Below are 27,008 nucleotides of genomic sequence, written 5' to 3'. Positions count from 1 at the left end.
CAGTTCTAACTCACTGCACTGAAGAAGCCTCTTGGATGAAAGGTGAAACGTCTTCAAGAAAATGAAACAAGTCCAGAATGACTGAGAACCGTCTTTAACATATCAGAGAACAATAAGTGAATTAATTCATGAATAATTAAAACAGTAATTAACAGTGTTGAAAGGATTCATCACTGCTCTCGTCTACAAGTTCATCATGTATCCACAAAATATAACAAATGACAGCAGAGTTTCTTCATCAAAGGTGTGTCATGTTACCTGTCAGAGTTCTCACCTGTTAAAGTCCAGATGAGGTCAAAGAGTCATTCTTCCTTCGTCTGCAGACTCTGACAGACGCTGCTGGTGTCTGTGTTCATCTGACCGACAGCCGTCACATCCTCATTAGTGTTGTGGCGTTCACGAACGAACCGATTCTTTTGAACGGCTCATTAACATGAACGATGGGAACCGAGTCGCAGCTGGGAACCGTTCTTTTTTTGTGTGTGTGTGTGTGTGTGTGTGTCTGTGTGTGTGTGTGTATATATATATCGCTGTGTTTCACGCAGATGCACACACAAGCTCCTCCTTTGCTCTTCCCTGAGTGGGACAGAGAACAGGAGGGAAAAAAGTTACATGGGGAGGAGCGCAGCTCAGCTGCACGGTGCTTATTAGATATGCAAATGTAGCATGACACCACCTGAGTTGTGCACACTGCCTTTGCGTGAAAACAAACACGTCACTGCCCCTGCCTCTGAGAGCAGAGCAGCTGCAGTGGTCTTAATTAGGAGGAGGACAGTCAGTCTGTCGTGTGTCGTGACGTCGTGGTTTGGACAAAATGAGCCAAAGGAAACGGAGCAGCATTTGGATGCACTTTTCTCCTGTGGAAGACAGTGATATGGTGCAACCTTGTGGAATATTTACAATGAATCCAGATCAAACTTTAAAACCTAGTCCACACATGTCAAATGAGGTTATAATCAATATTTCAGAATAATTCAAACTCAGATATTGTTGGGATATCTAATTTTGTATTATTTTGTTCCAAATCTCACCCCATCATACCTCCCAGTGATTATTTCCAAGATAAAATGAGTTACCACCAGGCTGGCTTCTTAAAACTTAATAAATATAAAAATCAGTCAAATGAGCCAGTTTTTTGAACGGCTCTTTGAAAGGAACGGCTCACCAAGATCCGGCTCCCCTCAAAGAGCCATAAATCCCATCTCTAATCCTCATACCTTCAAATACAAATCCAGACGCGTCAATGACGTGAGAGCAGAAACCCAGTGTGAGCTGTAGTGGAAAACATACAGAGCTCTGATTGGAGGAAACTAACACATCTTTCAAACTGGCTGAAAAACCCACTAACATGAGTCTTTTGTGTGCAATGTGAATGTATATCATCAGGATTGACTCCCGGGTCAGTTAACCCTGCAGTAGTCACTGGTATTTATCTCCTCCGGCTCGGCTGTGATGTGACCACAACACTCAGGTGATCACATCATCTACTCTCCTTCTCAGGTGCGATGCTTTGACCTGTGTTGAAGTTAAGGTTGCTGGCTTGTTAATATCTTTCCATCCGTCTCTGACATCATTCAGTCAGCGCTGAGTTTGAAAGAGAGACTGAAGTTAAAGAAAGTAACTGTTGGGTAAATCTGCAACTCTCAACACAGATCATAAAGGAGCAAGACGTCTCAATCCTTAGCAACTTCTGTTATCAGCTCTGGAAACAAACAAGATGTGTAACTCAGAATGTTATTAAGACTTTTTAAAACAAGTTAAACATCTCCTGGTTGTAGTCTGATGAGGTTTATTATCTTCTGCTTTCTGCTGGTCTCTGTTTTTCTGGTATGTTCATGATGAAAACAGTGAAAGTTGAACTCTGTCTTAATTTTAACAACTTCTTATTAACTGTTTGCTCTCACCTCACGAGACCATCAGTGAAAGGACCGACTATTTCTATATAGTAACATTTAATCTCTGCCACTGGGTCAGATTCCTGTGAAAATAATAAAATTACTCAGGAATGTTTTTACCTTTAGCTTTAGCTCAATATATTTACTATTGCTAAGCAACTGAATATGCTAGCTGTAGGCTAACATGTAAACTATGTGTATGAACAGCACTTAAACAAAGTTAATGCTGACTTTGTCTCACCATCGTCATATTACAGTTATTAATCTCACAGAGACATAAATACACATATTGCTTCATCACTATGCATCCTCTCAACAACAATAACAGTTCCTTGCTGCTGCTTTAGGTTTCAAAGTCTTCCTGTGATGGAGGCTGAGTCCTCGACCATCTCAGAGGTCACATCTCATCTTAAAAAACACAAACTGATTCTTCTATCAGCACTGATCCTGTCATGTACACTGTACTGCCTGTAACCATGACAATGGCTGTCTCATTCACTTGACACTGGCTAGATGCTAAAATAGACAAGAAAGAAGAAAATAAGCCCTACCTTTTTGGGAAGTTTTGGGAAGCAAAAAAACAAAGTTCATAAATATCAAACTGACATAAGATTCCTGACTTACAGCATTTCTGTCATGAGGCCCCGGACTTACAACAGACCTGACTGAGTGGGGCCTAATGACGGAAAAATGTCCTAACTTAGATAGGACAAATCCTATCATCTTGTTACAGATGCAAGTACTAAGCTCAAGGGGATGTGCTGTCCTATCTTGAACCTAGTATCTTAACTTAAGAGTCCTAACTAGAACACCACTCGACTCAACTTCACCTCACTTAACACTGGCTGGCTGAACCAGCTGGACCAGAAAGAAGAATGAAGAAGAAACCCTATCTTTCTGGGAATTTTTTCTTTATCGGACTTTAAGATTAGCTCTAATCACAGTTTAGACGGAAGTAAACATTGGGTTGATGGTAAAAAACTCATCAGTCATGTGTTGTATATCAGGGTAGAAGGTTCTGCTACAATCTCAAAGTGACGTCACCAGTTTTAACGTGAAACTTTAGCTGTGAAACATCATCTGAAGCTTTAATGTTTCACCTCCATCAGTCAGAGATGATCTCTGTCTGTATCTGTGTGGATCTGCTGCCTCCTGCTGGTCACTCTGCAGTCTGACACTCTGCTGCTCTGCACCAGCTCACATCAACCACTTCCTGTTACTGACGAGGAACCTAAAGGAGAAGGAAGGGTCATCACGTCACTGGATCTCTGGTGTCAGACTGTGGTGACGGCTGTATTGAAGTCTATGGGAGATGATGGAGAAACACACTAAAACCCACACAAGAGGAGGAGGACAGAGGACTGATAGAGAGCTTCATCACATGGTGCAACAGCAGCCACCTGAAGCTCAACATCAGTAAGACCAAGGAGGTGGTGGTGGACTACCAGAGGAACAGGAGGCCCCCTGACCCAGTCATCATCCAGGGAGGAAGTGGAGAGGGCGGACTCATACAAGTACCTTGGGGTCCACATCAACAATAAACTGGACTGGTCTCACAACACTGATGTCCTCTTTAGGAAGGGACAGAGCAGGTTGTTGTTCCTGAGGAGACTCAGATCATTGGGCGTTTGTAACAGGCTCCTGAAGACCTTCTACCAGTGTGGTGGCCAGCGTACTCTTCTTTGCTGTGGTGTGTTGGTGAGGTGGCATCAAGACTGGTGAGGTCAGCAGGCTAAAGACGACAAGCTGCGACAGATGTGCAGCTCATTCAGCCATTGCATCGTCCCACCCAGGTGCAAAACTGAACGCTTCAGGAGCTCCTTTGTACCCACCTCCATCAGACTCTACAACAGCAGTGGAAGCTACAGTCTGTCATCTCACTGATCAGCCCCACCCCCCCACCCAATGTTATTTTATTTTTATGTATATTTATATTTAACTGTCCTATTTCAATTTATGTTTGCGTATACCTACTATGCTGCTGCAACACTTGAATTTCCCCTTTGGGGATCAATAAAGGATTATCTTATCTTATCTTATATTGATATCATATGACTTCTGAAAATACAAACACCAAAAACAAAAGCTAATTAGCATCAAAGTTCAAATCGAGGAATGATGTGAGCAAACAGGACCGAAAATCCAGTGGACCAGGAGGCAGGGGTATTGAGCAGAGAAGTGTCGTAGTCCACAAACATTTCTGGAGCTTCACAGTTAAACAGAGTTGCAGCTTTCTGCTAAACAACTGAAGCAGCTGGAGATGATTTAAACATCAGGTGTCTCCAAGTGATGTGAAAAGACGTTATTTCAATCAGGAGAGACACGTGAATGAGAAAGTCAAATGTTTATTCTGACAGATGATGTGAGATAATGAAGTGTTGACAGAAAGTCTTTGGCTCTTCGACTCTACAGGGAGATTTTGTAATGGAGGTCCGTCTGCACGTAGCAGCAGCTCTATCCACTCATATACACATATTTACAGATAATAACTCAAAGAAGACAAATGAGAAACTTCAATGATGAACCACAAATCAACTAAATAAAAGCTGTCTGAACAAAGATCATAATTATGATGATCTATATGCATGTGTGTGTGGAGCCTGATTTTATTGTATATACAGGCTGATTGTTGTGAGAAAACAATCAGATCACAAAGTTCAGAAAACTGAAATCTGAACGTTCAAAACATATTTAAAGAGATTTAGAACCACTGATGTGCAGCACATTGACCAAGAAGAGACAACACAACTAACCCACTTCTGTTACTGTGATTTACAGAGAGAGAGAGAGAGTGTGTGTGTGTGTGTGTGTGTGTGTGTGTGTGTGTCTGTGTGTGTGAGAGTGTGTGTGTGAGTGTGTGTGTGTGAGTGTGAGAGTCTGTGTGTGTGTGCGTGTGTGTGTGTGTGTGTGTGTGTGTGAGTGTGAGAGTCTGTGTGTGTGTGCGTGTGTGTGTGTGTGTGTGTGTGTGAGTGTGAGAGTCTGTGTGTGTGTGTGTGTGTGTGTGTGTGTGAGTGTGAGAGTCTGTGTGTGTGTGTGTGTGTATGTGAGTGTGAGAGTCTGTGTGTGTGTGTGTGTGTGTGAGTGTTTGTCCCTCCTACAGAGACACTGAGGAACCAGGTGTCCAGAACCAGAACCCAGGATAAAGAGGTTGAGTGAATGTGGTGTTGAAGGTGTGGAGGTGGATCGGTGAGTCAGAGGAGACTCTGTAGAAGGACAGAGTGCCAGCAGGACAGTCCACATACACTGCTACTCTGTTAGAGACAGAGGAGGAGGAGGAGGAGGAGGAGGAGGAGGAGGAGGAGGAGGAGAGGACTGTTTCTCTCTTATTGTGCCAGACAGAGTAACAACCACCATCAGAGCAGCTCAGACTCCAGGACCGATTATTCAGTCCAAACCAACAGTCCTCACTGTTTCCTCCCCTGCTGATTCCTCTGTAACTCACTGATATATGAACCACTCCTCTGCACTCGACCTCCCAGTAACAGCGACCAGTCAGACCATTTCTACACAGCAGCTGACAGTAGTCAAACCTCTCTGGATGATCAGGATATGGCTGCTCCTCTGTCACATGTGTCACCTTCCTGTTGTTGTCAGACAGTTTGAGGTTTGTGTGCACTGTGTTTGTGTCCACTGTGAGTTCACAGACATCTGATGGAGAGAACAAGACACAATACAGCAGCAGTTTATCATCTAACACAGCTGATGGTTTATTTGTTGCTTTATTAACAGACTGACTGTTAATTAGATCAAAACTTCACAATGACTCATCTTTTTGGATCTTCTTTCAAACTGACAGTTGAATGCAGATACACAAGCTTTAGATTTAAACTACTTTAACATGTGCTGCCTTGTTTTCATCAGTCAAAGTGAACACACACTTACACTTCCTCACACCAGGTTTCAGCCTCTGCTCTCCACCATGTTCCACCCTGGAGGAAGAAACAAAGTCAGAATGAACCTTCTTCCACTAAAGACATTATCTCTTTGATTCCATGTTTCACAATTGTCAGTTCAGCAACATTATCCAGCTGTCTTCACTGATAAATGGTCAATTTCCCAGAATTCCTCATCATTACTATTGTCTGCACTGTCTCCTCTTTCACTGTCGAGCAGCTCGAAGTTTCAGTCACATCCACATCTTCTCATTACCTCATGTACATTGTAGATCAGCAGGTTGGAATGTTAATTTCTGAACGTTAAGTCATTATAAATGATAAAGAGTGGCTCCTCAAGTGAATGTGTTCACCTGCTGTATGACTGATAATGACTTTTTAATGACCTTTGATCAGAAAAACTCACGTTTCAGCCAAGAAGTGAGACCGATTTAAAAACTCTTCAGATTTGTGTGAGTCCAGTCAACACTTCCAAAGGAAATACAAAACTCAGTAGCAGGCACTAATGGGTTCAGTCTCAGAAAAATAATGGTCTTAAAAAACAAAAAACACGATGTGGACGAGAGGCTGAAGAAATGAACAGGACGAAGGCAGAGTCAGCAGGTGAGCTCCTCTCAGCTGCTTTAAATACAGCAGACAGAGTCAACAGACCAGAGGAGAAGACACAAATATAAAACTTTATACAGCTTCATTCATGTTTCAGGAAACTGTGACGCTTCATTCTTGTCTGCTGACATATTTAGTTGTTGTTGACGTCAGTGGTTACAGATGTTCTGTTCAGTTCAGACTGACGGACTCTGCACAGATGAAACTGTTTTCAACTGGAAATCAGTCAGACTAGTTTAAGAAACAGATCTTTTGTTCTTTCTCTCGCTCAGTTTGTGTCAAACATCAGTTATTAACTGCAGGCAGCTTGTTTTAATGTTATTGAGTATTTGACATGTTGTGGCTGAAACTGTCGTCTTAACAGAAAGCTGTGAACACAATGTACAAGATGATTAGAAACTTCTGCTCTCTGCTCAGCTTTAGTCACATGCATTCACTTCATCATACACAATATGCCTCAACTGCAAGTTTCAGTTAGAAACATGATGAGAAATCAGTAAGAAGATGATTGAATAAAAAGAGTTTCTACCAGACAGCTGACATGTAATACAGCGACAGAATGTGACTGACATGGAGAAAATATCCAACAAGAAACATTTCTCAAACCAAGAATAAACTTTTGAGCCAAAATAAATTAGATATCTACAATTTCATGACAACTGGGAAAAGTCAATCTGCTGACGAGGAACAAGTAATAATGAACTTTGAAGTTTGTATTCTGGTTATTTATCGCTGAACTATATTTGTCATAAATTCTGTATCGTAGTCGTCATTAAATGATCAGCAGCAGATGGTGGTGTGATGTTAGTCTTTTTTTTTTCTTTTTTAGTTTAGTTTATTTCAAACATGTAAATAAAAAAAAGAGAAAAACATTATCAGACAAAATGAAAAGACATGCACCAGTCAAAGACAAGTGAAGGAATGAAAGAAAAGCGAGAGAAAAGAAAAAACAAAACAAAACAAAACAAAACAAAACAAAAACATGATTCCTCTGTTCCCATTCATCATCCAAAAGTCATTTATTAGACATAATTATAGTAGTCATGATACATATAATGACATGTAATGGCCTATTTATTTACTCCTACATTAAATACCCATATCAATGTGCATCATGTGCGTACTCCGACACACACACACACACACACACACACACACACACAGACACACACACACACACACACACACACACACACACACACACACACACACACACACACACACACACAGTATAAACAGAGGCAACATACAAATCTGTAACAAATGAAGTGGATGAATAAACAGTGAACAGCTGGTGATATTTAAACACCTTCCTCACTCCTTTAGCGCATAAACATCTTTTCCTTATATTTCTTTTTGAACTGTTTTATGGTCGTGCATTCTTTTAACTCCACATTCATACTGATCCATAGTCTTACTCCAGCAACACAAACACAACAACTTCTCATTGTGGTGCACACCCTCAAAGTTTTGAAATTATATTTTCCCCTTAAATTATAACCCCCTTCCCTCTCCGTGAATAGTTTTTGAAGTTTTTCCAATAATAGATGATGTGTTGCCCTAAATATTACTTGTGCCGTTTGAAATGCCACTTGGTCTTTGACTTTTAGTAGTTTTGACTGTAGGAATAGTGAGTTGGTATGATCCTGATATCCAGCTTTATGAATGTATCGTGTAACCTGCTTCTGTAGTTATTGCCCCAGATCTCAGCACAGGTGAGATGTGGAAGGACTAGTTTACAAAGTTATATACAACTCTTTACATTAAAATGCAGGCAATGCCTCAGGCTCTGCATCTCACCCAGCTCCTTCCAGCTCAAAGAAGAGCTGCACTGCCTCCTCCACATTCAGTAGTCGCCTCATTGTTTTGACACACAAAACAAAAAAACGACTTCACTACACACTAAACACACAACATTACACTACACACTAAACACACTACACACTAAATATACACTCAAAACATGCTACAAGTCACAAATCTCTCAAATCTCAAAACTTGCTATTGCTAGCTCCTCTGTATCTCTGTCTCTCTTTCGCCACCGTCACTTCCTCTTCCTTAGCAACAAAATGCCATTTTTTGATTGGTTGATATGGTGCATTTTTCTGACAATAGGAAAGGGAGTGTCAAGTTTTTTGCTTGCAAGCACTTTCTGCCTGCGAGCGAAGCCGTTTTCACCGTTTCTTCCTGCACCAAACGTGACGACAATATTCAGGAAAAAGCATTGTGTAAATTATTTATCATAATGTACTGCTGTAATAAACACTGAACTTAGGTTCCTATCAATAAAATTGTCCTTCCATCCATCGGGAGTTACTTGATCAGGAACTTTGTCCGCTACATCAGGTCCCACATTAACAAAGAATTCATTGAATTGTTTGACAACATCAGTCATGTTATAATTTTCTTTGTCATCACATAAAAATAATTCGGATGACTGTCCTGTCTTGGTCTGTTCTTTATCACCCTATTTAGTATGTTCCATAGTTCATTCAGAAGTTTACTATAATAATCTCTTCTGCTGATCCTTATAATATTAATTAGCTTATTTTATATGTTTTATATTTAATTTCTGCCTCCTTAGTTCTCTGTCTCATGAATTCTTTGTAAAGTCTGTTTTTCTTTTTACGGGCATTTTGTATTCCCTTTGTAATCCATGGATGATCCTTATACTTTGATTTCTTCTTGATTGATCTTACAGGACAATTGTTGTCATATAACTCTTTAAATGTTTTCAAAAATGAATCATATGCCCTATTCACATCGCCATCATTATATACAATATCCCAGTTCTGTGCCAACAAATCCTTCTTAAATATATTTAGTGATTCTTCTGATTTCACTCTTATGTACACTGTCTTTTCTTTGTCTGATGATGAGTTATGTAGTTAGTGTCATATATTATAAACACAGGAAGATGGTCACTGATGTCACTAAGTAATATTCCATTAATTGTTTTATTTGAAGTATCATTTGTAAAAAATATTATCACTAAGAGTGGCACAGTGGGAAGTTATTCTGGTGGGTCTGGTGATTGTTGGATATAAATTCATGCTTTATTATTGTATTGATAAAATCGTTTGCCATTTTGTGATTATTAGGGATAAGGAGATCAATGTTAAAGTCCCTACAGATGAAACTCTTTTTATGACTTTTCTTTATAAACATTTCCTCCATCCAGTCTTTGAACAGTTCAATATTGGACCCTGGTGTCCCATATATACAGCTAATTAGTGCACTTTTGTGTTTGTCCATATATATTTCTATCCTTATGCACTCCAGTACATTATCAACAGTCAGACATGTTTTCCGCCCCCCTTAAGTTCAAATTGTTGTCCACATAGAAAGCTACTCCTCCCCCACCTTTGTTTTTTCCAACTATATGCATAAAATTCATAGCCCTCCAGTTCAAAGTCCACACCTTTCTCTGTATTGATCCATTTTTCCGATATTGCAATGACGTTGAATGGATGTGTAAATTGTCTTAAGTATTCCTTGATGTGTGTGAAGTTTGCATAGATACTTCTATCGTTGATGTGTATTACTGAGAGTTTTCTATCCTTATCAATGTGGCCATATTGCTCCTCTGTGTAATAGCAGCAGTTATTACTGACGGAGTTGAAGAAGTTATTGTCTGGGTCTACGTCTCAGGGTGGACAGGGACTCTCAGCACATCAGCTACACACTGTCCACACTGGGTGCCTGAGTACTGCGTGGCTGAGCTGCTGCTCCTCACTCGCTTGTTTGTGATCACACAGGCTGTGTTGCTGCTGCAGTGCAGCTCCTGCCTGCCCTATCTGTTTACATGGAGTTTAACTTTGGTGATTATCAATAAATATGATGACGTGATTTTCCTTTACCCCGCTGAAAGAGTAAGAAAGTGAGAGGGGCAAAGACAGGGAAGGAGGGAGAGAAAGAAAAAGAGGGCACAGGAAAATTACTGCCCATCACCTGTTGTCTGTGACATATTCTACAGATACAGACATGACAACTGTAGTGAAACGATGGCATGATGTCCATATGACTGTCTACAGGTCTTTTTTAGGTGTGTTTTTGTAGAGAACCACGCGTGTTGTGATAAAAATAGGCGAGACTCCGAATCTCTACATGACGCATCGCTGCAGCCTCGCTTGACAAGCAAGTGAGAAGCACGACTCACACCATTTTGCCACACACGCTGCTCACACAGCCAGTGTGTCATGCCTGGTGCTGTCTTCACTGTTATCAGCAGTGCTGCTGGTTCAGACTGTGAACCAACAGTCCTCAGCTTGTCAGTGTGAAACAGTATGTGAGCTCTTGTTGTCTGTTCATACCTGAGAGTCTCTAGTCTCCAGTCTGGATCCTCGAGTCCAGCCGACAGCCGCTTTACTCCTGAGTCTCCTGGATGATTGTAGCTCAGGTCCAGCTCTCTCAGATGGGAGGGGTTGGATCTCACAGCTGAGGCCAGAGAAGTACAGCCTTCCTCTGTGATCAGACAGCCTGACAGCCTGGACACACACACACACACACACACACAGGACAATGTATATTTATGAATGTATAGAGACAGACATTCTGTGAATTAAATCTGTGAACTGTGATTTTGTTTTTCTCTGCACACTACATCTACTTCCTGTCTGTTGGTCCTGGGAGAAGGATCATCCTCTTCCTGGTGTTTTTTTCCCTGTTAAAAGTTTTTTTTAAAATATGGGAAGTTTGCCTCACAGTCGAGGGTCAAATGACAGAGGATGTCGATCACTGTACAGATTGTAAAGCCCACTGAAGCAATGTGAAAATGATTTGGGGCTTTGTAAATAAAATTGATAGCAGACGTGATGTGACAGAAAAATGAAAGTACAGCCAGCTGCACTGGAAAAGCTCTGTGCTGATGAGAGCAGCAAGACTGAATCCAACAGTAAAGTTGTGGAAAAAAACAAAAAACCAACACCAAAACAGGGCTGTAAGATACAACAATTCAATTCATCAACTGATGAAAAAAACAACACGGATTAGAGCTGACATGGTGATTGATGAATATAACTTTACTGTACATTAACATAAATTATTGAACCTCCGAAGGGCATTGTATACCTTTACGAATAATACACAATGTCCAAAACTCCTACAATGTTTGATATACAGTATTTTAAGCACATTTTAAACAGATGCCAAGCAACATTTGAGTGGTCATTTCACAGAAACTGAAGTCAGACCTGAGAGTCTCCAGTTTACAGTGTGGACTCTTCAGTCCAACAGACAACAGGTTCACTCCTGAATCCTGCAGGTCGTTGTTATTCAGGTCCAGATGTCTCAGACTAGAGGACTGGGAGCTGAGAGCTGAGGACAGAGCTTCACAGGTTCTCTCTGACAGATTACAGCCACTCAGCCTGAAGAAGAAATGTAGAGGACATGTGAAGACTTTTCTCTCTGTTTGATTTAACTTCCAATTGTATTTTGATACACTCAGTTTCAGAGCAGTGTCTGAAAAGAGAACTGGTAAAATGACAGGAGACCAATGACAACATAAAGGAACAGTTATGGTTCACTCTGTACATGTCTTTTATAATCCTGACCTGAGAGTCTCCAGTTTACAGTGTGGACTCTTCAGTCCAACAGACAGCGGCTTCACTCCTGAATCCTGCAGGTCGTTGTTATTCAGGTCCAGCTCTCTCAGACTAGAGGACTGGGAGCTGAGAACTGAGGACAGAGCTTCACAGCTTCTCTCTGACAGATTACAGCCACTCAGCCTGAAAGAGAGTTTGTGATACTGTTTCTGTCATCCACAATACAAAATACATCACATTGCTGTAGAAACTGTTATTGTGTTGATGAGTCGTACAATCGAGTGTCTCGGGTGATCAATAGATGTTTAGACATGTTTAATGTTTTTCATTACACAGTTGTGAAAAGTTCTACTTCTATCAATTTCAGTGATTATATCCTCACGTTCAACTCGCTGTCCATGTCATGTTTGTGTTTGTGTGTCAGATTAAATTACTTGTCTATGGACATTCATCTTATCTTTGGGTTTGCCAAGATATTGCAAGTGTGTACTGGAGAAAATGAGACACTGATCAAAAGGTTTCTTTACCTTGTTGTCATCTATAGTTGTTAGTGAATAGTGACATAATAAAACCACCATTAAAATGCTGAGGAAATAAATAATTATATTTACCTTACATAGATTTAAAGACAGAAAAAGGTTTAAAACAAAGTAAGAAGTTATCTAAACACTGTTAAAAGAGAATTAAGAAAAAGTAACATAGGACACAGAATTTAGTAACAGAGAGATTTTGGGAAGAAGTCTGTCTCATTCTCACTTGTCTCAGTCTTTGAGGTCTTTGTTCTGAAGCTACTGCTCCACCACCTGGTCACTGCTTGTACCAGGTTACTTTCACCTCTGTCAGAAGATTGATAAAATGTACACTGATGTAAATTGCCTGTAACTCCAAACTCAAGGTACTTTTACCTCCAAACAGTACTTGGCTAAAATCCTTCAGTACATTCATTTTATGTAAACATGTTGTGTTGGCACATTAAACTGCAGTTCAGTGTTTACCACTTAATGTTCCTCTGAACTCTCAGTACTGCTGTGTGTGTTTAGCTCCACTGGAAGCTTTTAGCTCCGTCAACTGTTACCTCTGTTAGCTCTCATGTTGTAGGGCTCGAAACAAACGGTGTCGCGTTGTCCCAATCTCAAATGAAATATTGAACAGACTATATTGTTGATACTGCATATTGATTTCGATTGTGAAATTAATTAGGCTCATTCTGACCAGTTATTGATGTAAAATCGTGACACCCTTAAAAATACAAAATATTGAGTCTGCAGTCACTCTAGTTTTGCAAGAACAATCTCAGCAAAATGTTTTCGTTTTGACTCTGTTGTCTTTAGGATGCCGTAACTGTGTGCTTCAATATTTTTTATTTATAATTTATTTTTGCTTCAGCTATGTCAAAGCGAAATCCACTTCTATGCAAGCTAGCCCAGTTGTTAGCAGCCTTGCCTTGGCAACGTGCATCAGTGAATTTGTTTGGCTATTTGTTGAAATATCAAAAATCCTTCTCCAGAATGACTCACCCACCTTTAAAATAACTAAAGTGCGACAGATTTTTTTCTTTCATGGCTGCATTAATGTGCAGATGTACAATGAAACTAATGAAACAATGCAAGTTTTTCAATTGATCAATAAATTAAAATCAAGAAGACTTTTAAGTGTTGACACTAGATACGATAACTATCAGTGATCTGTTCACTTACAGAGCTTTGTTGGAGGCTTTGACCACTGGCAGCAGCCTCAGAAGAGCCTCCTCTGAAGCACAGTATTTCTTCAGGTCAAACACGTCCAGATCTTCTTCTGATGACAGTAAGATGAAGACCAGAGCTGACCACTGAGCAGGAGACAGTTCATCTGTGGAGAGACTTCCTGATCTCAGGTACTGTTGGATCTCCTCCACTAGAGAACCATCATTCAGTTCATTCAGACAGTGGAACAGATTGATGCTTCTCTCTGGAGACAGATTCTCACTGATCTTCTCCTTGATGTACTTCACTGTTTTCTGATTGGTCTGTGAGCTTCTTTCCTTTTCCAGGAGGCCTTGAGGGAGAGTCTGACTGGTCTGCAGTGAAAGACCCAGGAGGAAGCGGAGGAACAAGTCCAGGTGTCCGTTTGGACTCTGTAAGGCCTTGTCAATAGCAAACCTGTGGACATTTGTCACAGACTTTTTGCTGAAAAACATTCTCACATGTTCGCCAATAGTTTGAGCTAGCTCTGACATCACATTCTTGTTTTTGTTAATGAGTGACATCTCTACATACAAAGCTGCCAAAAACTCCTGAACACTGAGATGGATGAAGCTAAACATCTTGACTTCATCATTCTTCCTCCCACGTTCCTCTTTAAAGATCTCTGTGAACACTCCTGAGAACACTGAAGCTCCTCTGACATCAATGCCACTCTCTTTCAGATCTCTTTCATAGAAGATCAGGTTGCCCTTTTCCAGCTGCTGGAAAGACAGTTTTGCTAATGACTCAATGTACTGAATGCACGTGTTTTGGTCAAACTTCTCATTTGTCTGATGAATCTGAAACCTCAGGAACTCTACATACATCTCAGTCAGGGTCTTGGGCAGCTCTCCTCCCTCTCTTTGTTTGGGCAGAACTGTAGCAGTGATCCAGCAGAAGACTGGGATGTGGCACATGATGTGGAGGCTATGTGATGTCTTGATGTGGGAGATGATTCTGCTGGCCTGCTCCTCATCTCTGAATCTCTTCCTGAAGTACTCCTCCTTCTGTGGGTCAGTGAACCCTCTGACTTCTGTCACCACGTCAACAAAATCAGAATGAATCTGATTGGCTGCTGCAGGTCGTGTGGTTATCCAGAGGCGAGCAGAGGGAAGCAGATTTCTCTTGATGAGGTTTGACATCAGCACATCCACTGAGGTGGACTGTGTCACATCAAAGTCTGTTTCTTTGTTTTTATTGGTCGAACAGTTCAGTTGAAGGCGGTTCTCATCCAGTCCATCCAAAACAAACACTAGTCTGAATTTACTTCTGTCATACTTTTTGTTTCCTGATGACTGCAGAGCTGTAAAGATGTGATTCAGAGCCTCTTCCTTGATGCCTCTGGTCTCTGTGATACATTCATGAATGAGCTTTGCCAAACTTAACTTTTCATCCTTCCATAAGTTCAGCTGGCGGAAGGTAAAGGGGAATATGAGATGCACATCTTGATTGTTTTCTTTGTTAGTCCAGTCCAACACAAACTTCTGGACAAGAAATGTTTTGCCAATTCCGGCGATTCCATTGGTCAGAACTGTTCTTATGGATCTTTCTTTTCCAGAGGGGGGTTTGAACATGTCACAGGGTTGAATTGATTCCTCTGTTGTTGGTTTCACCTCCATCTGAATGACCTCATGCTGTTTGTTGAGGTTTACGTCACCCCCAGCTGTGACGTACAGCTCTGTGTAGATATCAACCAGAGGTTGCTCATCCTTCCTCTGTGCCCACCCCTCTTGTGCACAATTAAACCTATCCTCGAGGTTTGACTGAAGCATGTCTTGGTAATATGAGATGGGTTGTGGCTTTGGTACTGGAACGATCTCATCTGAGTGACAAATAGAAACAAAAAACAACTGACAAGCAGGATTTTGAATTTACGGTTGGAGCAAGATGTCAATGGAAACTATTCTTGATACTTGTAATTGTGTTACAGTAAGCTATCTTAACAATAGTCTAATAATAATCTCTTGTAGGCCCAGAAGTGCACACCTTTAATATATTTCACTCTTTCTTGTTTTGGGGAATCACTTGATGATGTTTAAATACCAATATCATTTAAACCACCACACATAAAGACCGGCAGTACTGGTTTTTATTATAACTGAGCCTGGTGGCTCCATACAGACCATTATTGATCTGGTTTCTTTGGTTTCCACTCAACAAAAAGGATGCAGGCCTTATCTGAACCACAGATGAGCTCAGCTAGCTTTCCACTGTCACTCCACTCAGTCCTCACAGTTATCAACCACTTTGACTTCATGGTCGGGTAAACCCCACCTCTCAGTTGAAAACCATGCACTGAGCTGACAGTCAGTTTCAGTTCATTCAGTCTGACAAACAGACACAGGCACAAGCTAACAAAACTGCTTCAGAAATAATGGTTATTATTCAGTGTCCATCATGGCCTCCATGAAAAGAGTTGCACTCTGATCTCTTCTTCCTCTACACTCGACTCCATCTCTGCTGTCTGACCTCTGGCCTGCTCATACTACGTAAGACCCGCCCTCTGAAGAATAGCAGCCAATCAAAAATTACAAATGACCACCTGCAACTATGACACCATACTTCTATAAGAATATTAGGAGTTGGCCACAAATTCTCCTCTATGGTGCCAATAAACCACTGGAGAAGAGGAGCATGCAAACGATAGAAAACCACATGAAAACATGACGATGATATAATATTTGTGTTTGATGTATTAATGTGAGGAAGGTTACAGTCTCCTCATCACTACACACAGATCTGATGTTTTTCATCTCTTCCCTTGAGGCTTGAGTTTCAGTCACATGCTGAATGTAAGTTATCATATACTGAATTCACTGAGTCGTCACATTTTCTTGTTGTCGATTCACCAACTTTTCCTACTCTGACATTTTTGTGATGTTTTGCACTTTTATAATACGACACAGACTGAAATGTAAATTTCAATCACTATTTTGAGCTGATGAGCTTCCTGGCTGCTGTAGCTGCAGTAGAGACTGAGTTTGATGCAGATCTGATGGTTAACTGCCTCCTTCAGCTCAAACCACTGTCACAACAGTCCCACTATAGTTTTAAATCCTCCTGACAGCTCACAACCACATACAAAATAATCTAAAAACTGATGTTACAGTCTACGGTACCCAAGGAAAAAATATTCAAGACCTTTGTAGATGGATTTTAAGACTTTTAAATAGCTTCTAGGGTCTTTATGAAGAAACTGAATTAAATGCTTTATTTGCAATGTCTTTCAGAGCTGCAGATACTCTGATACTGCTTCAACTAAAGCTCATCAAGTACTTCTCTCTCTGCTTTCACTCAGTTATAATGCAGTCAGTCTTACTAACTTTTAACTTTTCCAAACTAAAAACTAAACTTTGTCTTTCAGGGCTTCCATACATACCAGAGAATACAGCAGCTTTACCTTCGCTCTGAGAGGAAGAAGGTCCTCTGTTCTCTGAAGTCTCTCCAACATCACCGACACTCACGGACACTGAGAGAGGTGAAGACAGAGATTATGGCTGGTTGCACCAACAAGGATTCATTTAATCTAAGATTAGCTCTAATCTGAGTTCAGTAAAACTAGGTTTAAAATGAGTTGATCCAGATTTTAAATTAGACAGAGCTCTGTTGCACCATTAAAATGAATCTCTGCTCAGTTAAACAATGTTTATTTATGTAATTTTTATTTATTTATTTATTATTATTATGTTATGCTATGATGATCTATTAATTTCCCCTCTAGGATAAATAATTCTATCTATCTATCTATCTATCTATCCATCTATCTATCTATCTATCTATCTATCTATCTATCTATCTATCTATCTATCTATCTGTCTATCTATCTATCTATCTATCTAAACCAGAGTATTATTGATTTGATCAATTTGCTTACATTAATAAATTATGTTATATTGTACAGAGCAGTTTTCTGTGATTATTTTGTGCATATGTTTTGTGATAATTGCTGGTTGTGATGGTCAGTGCTCGGATTCATTTCCTTCCCTTCTTTGAGACTGTTTTTGGTCTGGTTATTGGTCCCTGATTCCAGGGCGGTGCCCTGTTTTAACGATTTGATTATTATTTTTTATTTAATTTTGATCAATTTAATTTTAACAATTAGTATCAATAATTATTAATTTCTAATAACCACACCTGCCCTACAATCAATCCCAACACTGTCATCAGGATTCACACACTCTGCTGCCATGTAGCGGTGACAGTTATCAAGAGCAGCTCCCCCTTTTACCACTGCGGCTTCACCGTGGTAACGCAGCAGCAAACAGGTCGTATGAAAGGAGAAACATCTGTATATATGTGTGCAGATGTGTGCTAAACTTTCAAACTCAAACAGATTTAACTTAAGACTTAAAGGGACAGTTAACCCCGAATCAAAACTAATATTTATTCCTCTGACCTGTCATGTTTGTTATACGTCTAGATTGTTTTAGTGTGAGTTGCCGACATATTGGCCTCAGAGATGTCTGCTGTCTTTCCAGAAATCATGACCCAGTTACTCAAAATAATCCACAGACTTTGTTGTGAGGAGTTTCATGTAAGAACTATGTGCATCCGTGCATCTACTCGTGGTTTTAGCTAAGTAAGTTAACTTAGCTGGCTATCATCATCTGTGATGTCACAAACACGAGCCTATCGTCCAAGAGCAGAGACAAGCTTCTGCGTGACGGATCAGTTGGCAAATTAACTTTGTTTGGCGCTTTGAGCACCATGAGCCATGATACAGCCTAGTTCAGCTTTAAGTGTGTCGTCTCCATAACATACTGTGTGTTCATAATATCTGAATCTAGTTATGTTTTAATAGTAGAAATATGGTGAACTTTTTTATCATTTGGCTGTGACATACCTGTTTAATAAACAGGTATGTTGTATGTTTTTATGTGTGTAAACAGTCGAGTACCTTTGGTTTTGGTAGAAACATCAGTGGTCTCATCTGTTCTGTTGGGAGGTTGGACTGAAACAGAAACATACAACATCTTTTGAAAAATGCTAAATTTTTAAAGGCATTTTGGTGGTTACATTTAAAGCACAACATCAAGTATACAAGGCTTTAACTTGACTTATTAATTCAGGGGGAACATTTACCTGCTGTGACGACATTGGTGATAATGTCTCCTCCAGTGTTGACACCAGTCAAATGAGGTGTGTAGATGACACTTCCAGTCTGTGCTGTGACTGTTGTGCTTCCCACTTGAGTTTCAGCTGTTAGAAAATAGACAAAATAATTAGGAACCACAACTCACTTTCCTTTTGTCGATGTCTGAACTATGTTAAGATTCTACTTTGTTAGAGCAGATTGACCTGAAAGATTAACAACAAATAAAGTCTGGTGAAGCCGCTGGGTCAGGCCAGTTGTTGAAGCTACATTATTTTGAAAATCATAAATAAATAGCCATGCTAGTAGCTTGGTTGCTCCCCAACACTGACTGTAATTCACCTTAAGATGATGATGAAAAACTACATAACACCTTTCAATGTGATGCAATCCAATACGAAGACATACAAATGGTGAGGAAATTCTGCCTTACTAAAAACAACCTGAACACTACAGCCTCAAAAGATTAAAGAAGTTTGTACTGGATGTGACGTACACTGGACTGTGAAGCGTGTCTGCTGGGTTCAGACCTGCAGAGGAGGTACATGTTTGTCCAGTTGAAAAGGGAAAACTCAAACCACAGAGAGGAAGTATGTCTTCTTTCACTCATGAAAACTGACAAGGCTTGCTTGGTTCTGATTGGCCAGTGAACCCAGTCCTGAAAAATGTCCCTCATGCCCTGAGAGGGCGAGTAAAGAGACCGGGCTGGACGGACGAAGAGACATCTTATCAACAGAATCAATATTCCTGCTCACACCAGGATAAGTTTGACACTATTTTATTAACAGTTACATTAAAAACATCAGATTTGCTCCGATCAGACCATGAATCTGATTAGATCGTGTCAATCCTGTGTCCTGGTGTAAGCAGGAATATTGATTATTTGATCTGCTGTGATTTGTCCTGTACTGGCTGCACCCAGAAGAGCAGCACTGCTGTGCACGGGGTATCTTCCATTTTCAAAGAGACATCTTATGTCCACATGTTAAACCTTTGACATGAAAGCTCATCATTCAAAGGAGAGCTGACCATGAAGTTAGCAGGACGACTACCAGGACCTGAACCTGAGAACTGAGGGAGAAGTTTCTAGGAGTTTTTATATGTCACATTATTTACTTGTTTACCCGTGTATTTGTATTCATGCATTGTTTTCACAAGCTCACATTAGGTGATACAGACACACAAACTGCAGAATCATTTCTGAACGTCTTTCCACAAACTGTTTGTTTCAGAGCGACACCTGTTAGACGCACAGACACAAGTTTATCTGTTGGTTGGTTACACCAAAAACTAAACTTTGTCTTTCGGGGCTTCCATACATACCAGAGAAAACAGCAGCTTCACCTTCACTCTGAGAGGAAGAAGGTCCTCTGTTCTCTGAAGTCTCTCCAACATCACTGACACTCACTGACACTGAGAGAGAGGTGAAGACAGAGATTATGGCTGGTTGCACCAACAAGGATTCATTTAATCTAAGATCAGATCTAATCTGAGTTCAGTAAAACTAGGTTTAAAATGAGTTGATCCAGATTTTAAATTAGGCAGAGCTCTGTTGCACCATTAAAATGAATCTCTGCTCAGTTAAACAATGTTTATTTATGTGAACCATCAAACCTCCATCCTCTCCAATAACAATTATTGATGCTTCAACCTTTTCTCCTAATTATGAAATCAGCCTCTTTGTTTTTCTTTGCTGAAAACAATGAGCTTCTGTACTGAGAGGCCTGTTCCTTTACAAGTATTGTGTCGTCGACTCTCTTCGTCTGAAAATGATATTAAAATAAAAAAATGTGACTGACCTTCTGGTCCTGAGCTGTTGGCTGACAGACTCTGCACCAGGTCATTCCTCTGTATCTTCTCTAAAATCTTCTTGGTCACCTTCAGAGCTCCATCAAGTGTGAAGGTGTTCACCATCAGATCCACTGTGTCCCGTCTTTCTGCACTCTCCAGCTTGGACTGTTTGATGGGTTGGTAGCCTTCCAGGATGTCAGACTGCTTCAGATACCATTTGAAATCCTTGAATTCATCAACTTTTAGATCCTCCAGAGTGTTGAAAATGTCCTCTTGCGTCATTGTGGCTTCCTGCTAAAGACAGGCAGTGTTATCACCTGAAGGAAAACCAGCCAGGCTTCCAGCAGCTGGGAAACATCAGTGAAGACCGTTCTTAACTCTTGAGAAGCTGCTGCATTTATTATCTGACACACTGCGACCTGCACTGACAACAGACACAAACTGCTAACCTTTTTATTCTCTGCTCTGCTCGCAGTCATCGTCTCTTTTCTGACTCTCTCTCTTTTCTGACCACACTCTGCCTACGCACAGCGAGCACATGTTGATGATTACAACACAGAAACAAGCTTTGTTTGAGAAAAGACTGCTGATAAAAAATATTCTACATCAGAGATCAGACGACGAGACGACCCTGGTTGTACGGACTGACCAATCAGAGGTCTGCAGTGTTTTAACTCCACCTGTTAGTATCAGATCAGTGTCCGAGCTACGTCAACAGGACAGTAACATGCATGGCTTCCTTCTCGCCTAAAATGTCTTCAGACAATTCTGCAGAAATTTCACTGAGCTATTTTCCTAATATAAGAGAAAGTTTCCCAACGAGACACCATGTTGGTCCAGTTTTAAATATAAACGGCTCACGAGTGGCATTCGTCCAATCAGGTGCAGCCAGTGAGTGTTTGTGTGGTTGTCGGACGGTGAAGCCTGTTTTGGTCAAGTGTTCAAAGCTGGGAAGCGCCCTGTGCTCTTGTGTCACATGACGCCCCTGTGGACACCAAGACTGAACATAATGGTGAGTTTGCAGCCTGAACACATTTATAGTCTAATAATGTTTATTTTCAGGCCTCGGCTGGACAATGAAGCTGTAAAGCAACATTACAACACGGCTCTCTCGCATAAAACTGTGAGCTAATGTGACTTTTACATGTTGGGAGATGATGTGGTGATAAGAGTGATAAAACACACAGCAGGACCTGACACTCCCTCATCTCTCAGCAGTAAAGTCAGCTCAGATTAACATCAGTAAATTAAATTGGACAAAACATGAAAAGACTCATTTTGTTGAGAAAGTCACATTTCATAGGATAACTAGTGAGTTAATTCATGAATATTCAGAACTTAAAATAGTGTTCACTCAGTTCATCACTGCTCTCATCCACAAGTTCATGTTGTAGTTTCTTCATCAAAGGTGTGTCACGTTACCTGTCAGAGTTCTCACCTGTTAAAGTCCAGATGAGGTCAAAGAGTCATTCTTCCTTCGTCTGCAGACACTGAAACCCAGAAACCCAGTGTGAGCTGTAGTGCTGCCAGTCAGCAGCAGGTGTCAGTGTTACAGAAGGTCTGTCAGTCAGCGCTCTGATGGGAGAGATTTCACAGCAGTTAGACACACTGACAGAGATCCAGAGTCCAAACTGCAGGAACAATGAAGCCCGAAAAGAAGAAGAGAAAGAAAAACAGGTTGATTATTGAATGAGGGAGAGAGAACAATCTGTAAACTCATGACAACATGTGACAAACACAAAGTGCATCAACAAAGAGACAGAGAGGTGGACTGAAACCAACCAGCAGATATCTGACACACATTTACAATAAAGCTGCCTCTTTCAAATGTTTGCTCTGTTTTCATTCAGTAACAACACCATTAATGTTTGGTTCAGAAATAATATCATTCTTGTTGGTGGACTAAGAGACTGGACTGTCCGGCTGCACAACTCTTCAGATTATTGGAGGAAACAGAACCATGAAAGAATCAGCAGTTGTTGTTGATGTGATTCTTCTGGATCAGAACCCTGCTGAGGAGTATTAACCTCCCATGGCCGCTCACTCACACTGTCAGTTTGTCTCATACTGCTGTGGCTGCTTTTCAGCAGAGCGTCTGGATCATAATAGAAACATCAGAGCTTCAGTTCTTCACGTGAGTCCATGTTTGAATGGTTCAACAGAGAATCTGGTCCCTGCCTCTCAACTAGTTTCTTATTAATAAAGACAGAAGTTGTGTCCAAATGAATTCACTGTTTCTACACAACTAAATCTTTCCTGAGGAGACAAACGGGACGTTGAGTCTGACTGAACATTTTACAATTCACATGAAAATGTGAAAACAATGAAGAGCCTCGTTGTTCTTCCTTATTTGCACCGGTTGATCCTGTCGACCAACGAGATCGACACCTCTCACACATTTCAACAGTTTTTACTGCGATGATTGTGTCAAACTTATGAAGACACAAACAGTCTGATAACACAAGTCTTTACAGGAGAAAACACACAAATCACACACGAAGAAGTCACATTAAAAACACACATTTACCTTTTTGTCTGCAGGCAGGAAATCATGTGAGTCTCACTGAGACAGGAAGTGACAGGTAGAGACAGAGAGAGAAGAGAAGCTGTGTACGTGTGTTAAAGTCACGGACTTGGATTTAGTAATGAAGTGAAGTCACTACTATCAGTCATATCCCAGACTCCCTTAACAAAGTGCATTATTTGTATCTTACCCCCCAGCAGCTGTTTGAACTGATTTCATCTGTTACACTAAATGTCTTAAAGAATATAACACACCGACAGTAAACATGTTACATTTTACAAATACAGTAAACAGTAACTAATACAGGCTACTGCTCTGCAGAGAGAAGAAAGTGGAGAAAGCCACCAGACTCCCTTCAAAAAACACATCTTTCTTTGTGTAATAAATACATTTCTTCCAGTGATGTCTGTATATTTGTATGTAGAGCAGGAAGTGAGATCAGACCTCAAGTGGTCACAGCGTTTAAGGTCAGGTGTGAACTGACGGGCCTGAAGCTGTTCACTAATGATCGGATCACTGAGGACGGAGGGTAAAACCAACCGGTCTGTCTAGAGACCAACAAAGCTCAGATTATAACTCGACCCCTGGGTCCACCCACTGAACTGTCCATGACAGGCAATGGATTACTCATAAAAAGGTACCTATCACGTTACATACATTGTAATATCCCTTTAAAAAATTAAAAATATTTATTGTATTTGCAAAAATCCCGTTTTATAAACTCTGGCCTCTTTAAACTTCCTCTGCATGCCCTGCTCATGAGCAGAGGAAGTCATGTGACGGAGGAGGACAGCGTGGAACCACCACAGTTTAACACCAGAGGCAGCTGCTCACTTCCTGTTTCCTGTCAACAGTCAACCTCATATACATATATAACATGACCCCCATCATTCACTGACCTTATTGTAACCATGACGATAAAGCTCTTCTAAACTTAACAGAGTCATGTGAACCCAAAACCCAGAATGATCTCTGAGCTTCAACAGGTTGTTCTCGTGGTGTCACGTCAGGAGGCAGTTTGATTTCTGCAGTGGTCGTGGTCTGTAATGTCGTCTTGCTGAGCTTGTTTGTCAAAGCACTTTGTAAAGGTGATATATAAGTAAAGTTCATCATCTTCTTATTATTAAAGAAAGAAGCACAGTGTTTGGACTGGAAGTTGATTTCTTTTTGTTACATTAAAGCTGAGCAGACTCTCGGCTCAGGATGAAAATCTGTTCAAATACTTCTGACTGCACAAAGAAATCCACCTGGACTACAGCTGTTATTAAAACAAACTGGACTGAGATCAATCTGTAAAATACTGAGAAGAAATGATTGTTGGATGTCAACCGGCTCCTTTAAGCAGATATTACCAATCAAAAGCAACAGAAACAGCACAGAGACAGAAACAAGCTGCTGACACACAGCTGGAGGATTTAAATCTCTTCTCATTTACCTTCAGTGTAACTCAGAAGCAACAACAGGTCAGACTGAGAGGAAGCTGCAGTGCTGTAGATTTAAAATGTCTCAGCTGTTTGTTTCCTGTGACTGAGCTGAACGTCGAGCTGCAGTAAAGTAATATGACTGTAAAGTAAACAGACACATACTTGAATGCAGGAAGATAACAACTGAGGTCAAATAATACTCTCTAATGGCCGCATGGGGGCGCCTCAGACCGCATCATTACAATCTAACACACAACTGTAATAAACGTAAATACAGTCAGATGCAAAACACATCCACAGCACCAAACTCTCAATCAAACAGTCTTATATGAATGAAGACAAACATATTAACCAGCCCGTGGCAACATATTTCACATAAACAATTCACAACATGGTGGCCGGTCCGAATCCACACAACATACATAGGCAAACAGCATAAACAACAAACAACCGATGCAAACTTACTTTGTACTCACGCACAACAGACACAAGGCGACAACGTGGACAGCCACGATCCAGCTCTGCTCAACAATGTCACAACCAAAGAGGATGTGCGCAGCACTCCACAGGTACTTAGCTGCCTTCGGGGCTGGTCTGTCGTTTCATCGGGACTACTCGGGTCTTTCCAGTGATGCTCGGCTCTCTCGGTACACAGCAACGCGGGGAAGTTTGCACAAAGCTCATGAACAACAGGTCCAGGGTTTGTTTCAGTGTGAATCTTTACTCAGGATTCAGCTCCTGACACACAACAATGACTCAATCTTTGGTTTTACAAGTTTTCATATCCATAAAAATCTACTTACAAAACTTTGATTATTTTTATTTTAACCTTTGTCGACAAGTTCAAAGAAATTTAAAAGCTTCAAACCTTCTCAGAGTAAAATTCATATTTTTACTTTCACATTTATTTTAACATTTGTTTGTATTTGGCTCAACACACCGTTCCCTGATATTGTACCTTAACACAGAGGCTATATGTCCTTCTGACTGCTTGGAAACATATACTTACCTTTTTGTCCCTCAGAGGTACTCATAGTTACCTTGAGGTCACATAATAAGACTTGTGCAGGTACATTAGTGTAGATTTGGGGATCAGAAATGGACTGCACTTCTGACAGTCTATCTATCAATCTATTTCTTAAAAATAATCTTTGTATCTTATTATTGTGTTGTTTCTTATATTCTTGTATTTTGACTTCACAGTGGAAAGCAAAGGAAGAATATCAGCTACTTCCCGTGGAGAAAGCCTCCAGACTCCCTAAAAAAATCATTACATTTTGTGAATTGTTGACTTTAGAGAAATTTTATAAACTTTGTGAAAGGCAGTTTACAAAAAAATCTAAATCATTGGTTCCTTCTTGTAAATTCAGCATTAAATGAAAACATCAAGTTGTTTGTTTACGTATAAAAATTGTCAGTTTGTGGCAGCATGGCTGTAATTTTTTATAATTCTTACAACTTCTACTGAGCACTTTCAACTTGAATCGGTAGCGGCAATAGCAAATGGCTAAAAGTGGCAGTTAATGACCTAAAACACTTTGGTTAATCACATTGGTTATAAATTTGATTGATAAATCAATTCTCGCCACACTGCAATGTTTCTAAGTGCAAATCAACGTCTACTCCTGTAGTAGACTAGTGTGGTTAACAGACTTTTGGCTAAAAGGTTCAAGATGTGAATCTCAAATTTTAGCACTGTCCAAATTATGCTGAAATTAATATTGCACATTTATGAGTGATTGCCAACAGTACACTTCCTTACACGGGGCACCATTAACATTGTGCTCCTCACACGGGGCACCATTATGTAGTGCTTCATGCAACAGTAATAGAACCATCTCTATTGATTAATTAATTAGGAGGAAAATTAATCACATCAAATGAATAAGTATTATATGTGAAAGTTGTAAATTCTGATAACATTGACCTGGGGCCGGCTCTTGACATAGGTCATATAGGCGGTTGCTTGTAGCACCACATGCTGGAGGGGCGCAGCAGATTGGGGTGTTGTGTCACGTGAGCACTGACTGAGCTGAAAGTGGGGGGGTGCATCTGAGGTCAGAGGAGAGAGGCAGGTTATAGGTTTCTATTTTTACATTTCAAGGTGCGAGCCTTCAGATGTGCAATTTAGAAAACGGAGTAAAGAGGAGGAGGAAAATAAATCCCAATATAGAGATATGACGTCTTTTATATCATTAAAAACAATACTGTGTTGTATAAAGTAATTAATTATAATTACTCATATTGTTGGGCATGTGTAACTAATTGTAGTGCAACCTCTTTTACCAACCGATCGACCTACCGACCGATCATCCGACCATGCAGGCTGCAGCAGCTGTTTGTCCTTCTCTGTCTACTGCAGCTACATGTTTTTGCTTTACAGTAATGATCAGGCTGATCTACTCTATAACTGTCCAGATGCACTCAGGACAGCTGCTGGAGAAGGGTCTTCTAATGTGCCATCTACTCTCTGAAGCATGCAAGTTCACAAAAATGAGTTGTGGTCTCTGATACACTGC

The 27,008-nt window shown here is 40.5% G+C and overlaps 1 protein-coding gene across 1 annotated transcript; it reads right to left on the bottom strand.

Moving 5' to 3' along the window:
• Positions 1 to 4,989: 4,989 nt before the first annotated feature.
• Positions 4,990 to 22,113, bottom strand: LOC140998019 (NACHT, LRR and PYD domains-containing protein 3-like). Its single transcript, XM_073468139.1, has 12 exons — positions 21,980 to 22,113; positions 20,550 to 20,835; positions 20,074 to 20,163; positions 18,741 to 18,857; positions 18,556 to 18,609; positions 17,059 to 17,127; positions 13,635 to 15,480; positions 11,947 to 12,120; positions 11,587 to 11,760; positions 10,708 to 10,881; positions 5,778 to 5,824; positions 4,990 to 5,543 (listed from the first exon to the last, which is right to left on the bottom strand). Exons 2-12 carry the CDS (start codon positions 20,821 to 20,823, stop codon positions 4,990 to 4,992), a joined length of 3,573 nt encoding a protein of 1,190 aa, XP_073324240.1. The 5' UTR covers positions 20,824 to 20,835; positions 21,980 to 22,113.
• Between the last annotated feature and the right edge of the window lie 4,895 nt (positions 22,114 to 27,008).

The sequence above is a fragment of the Pagrus major genome, chromosome 1, assembly GCF_040436345.1.
Source record: "Pagrus major chromosome 1, Pma_NU_1.0".
NCBI lineage: Eukaryota > Metazoa > Chordata > Actinopteri > Spariformes > Sparidae > Pagrus > Pagrus major.
The sequence above is the reverse complement of the archived record's forward strand: the minus strand, read 5'-3'. Positions and strand labels throughout refer to the sequence as shown.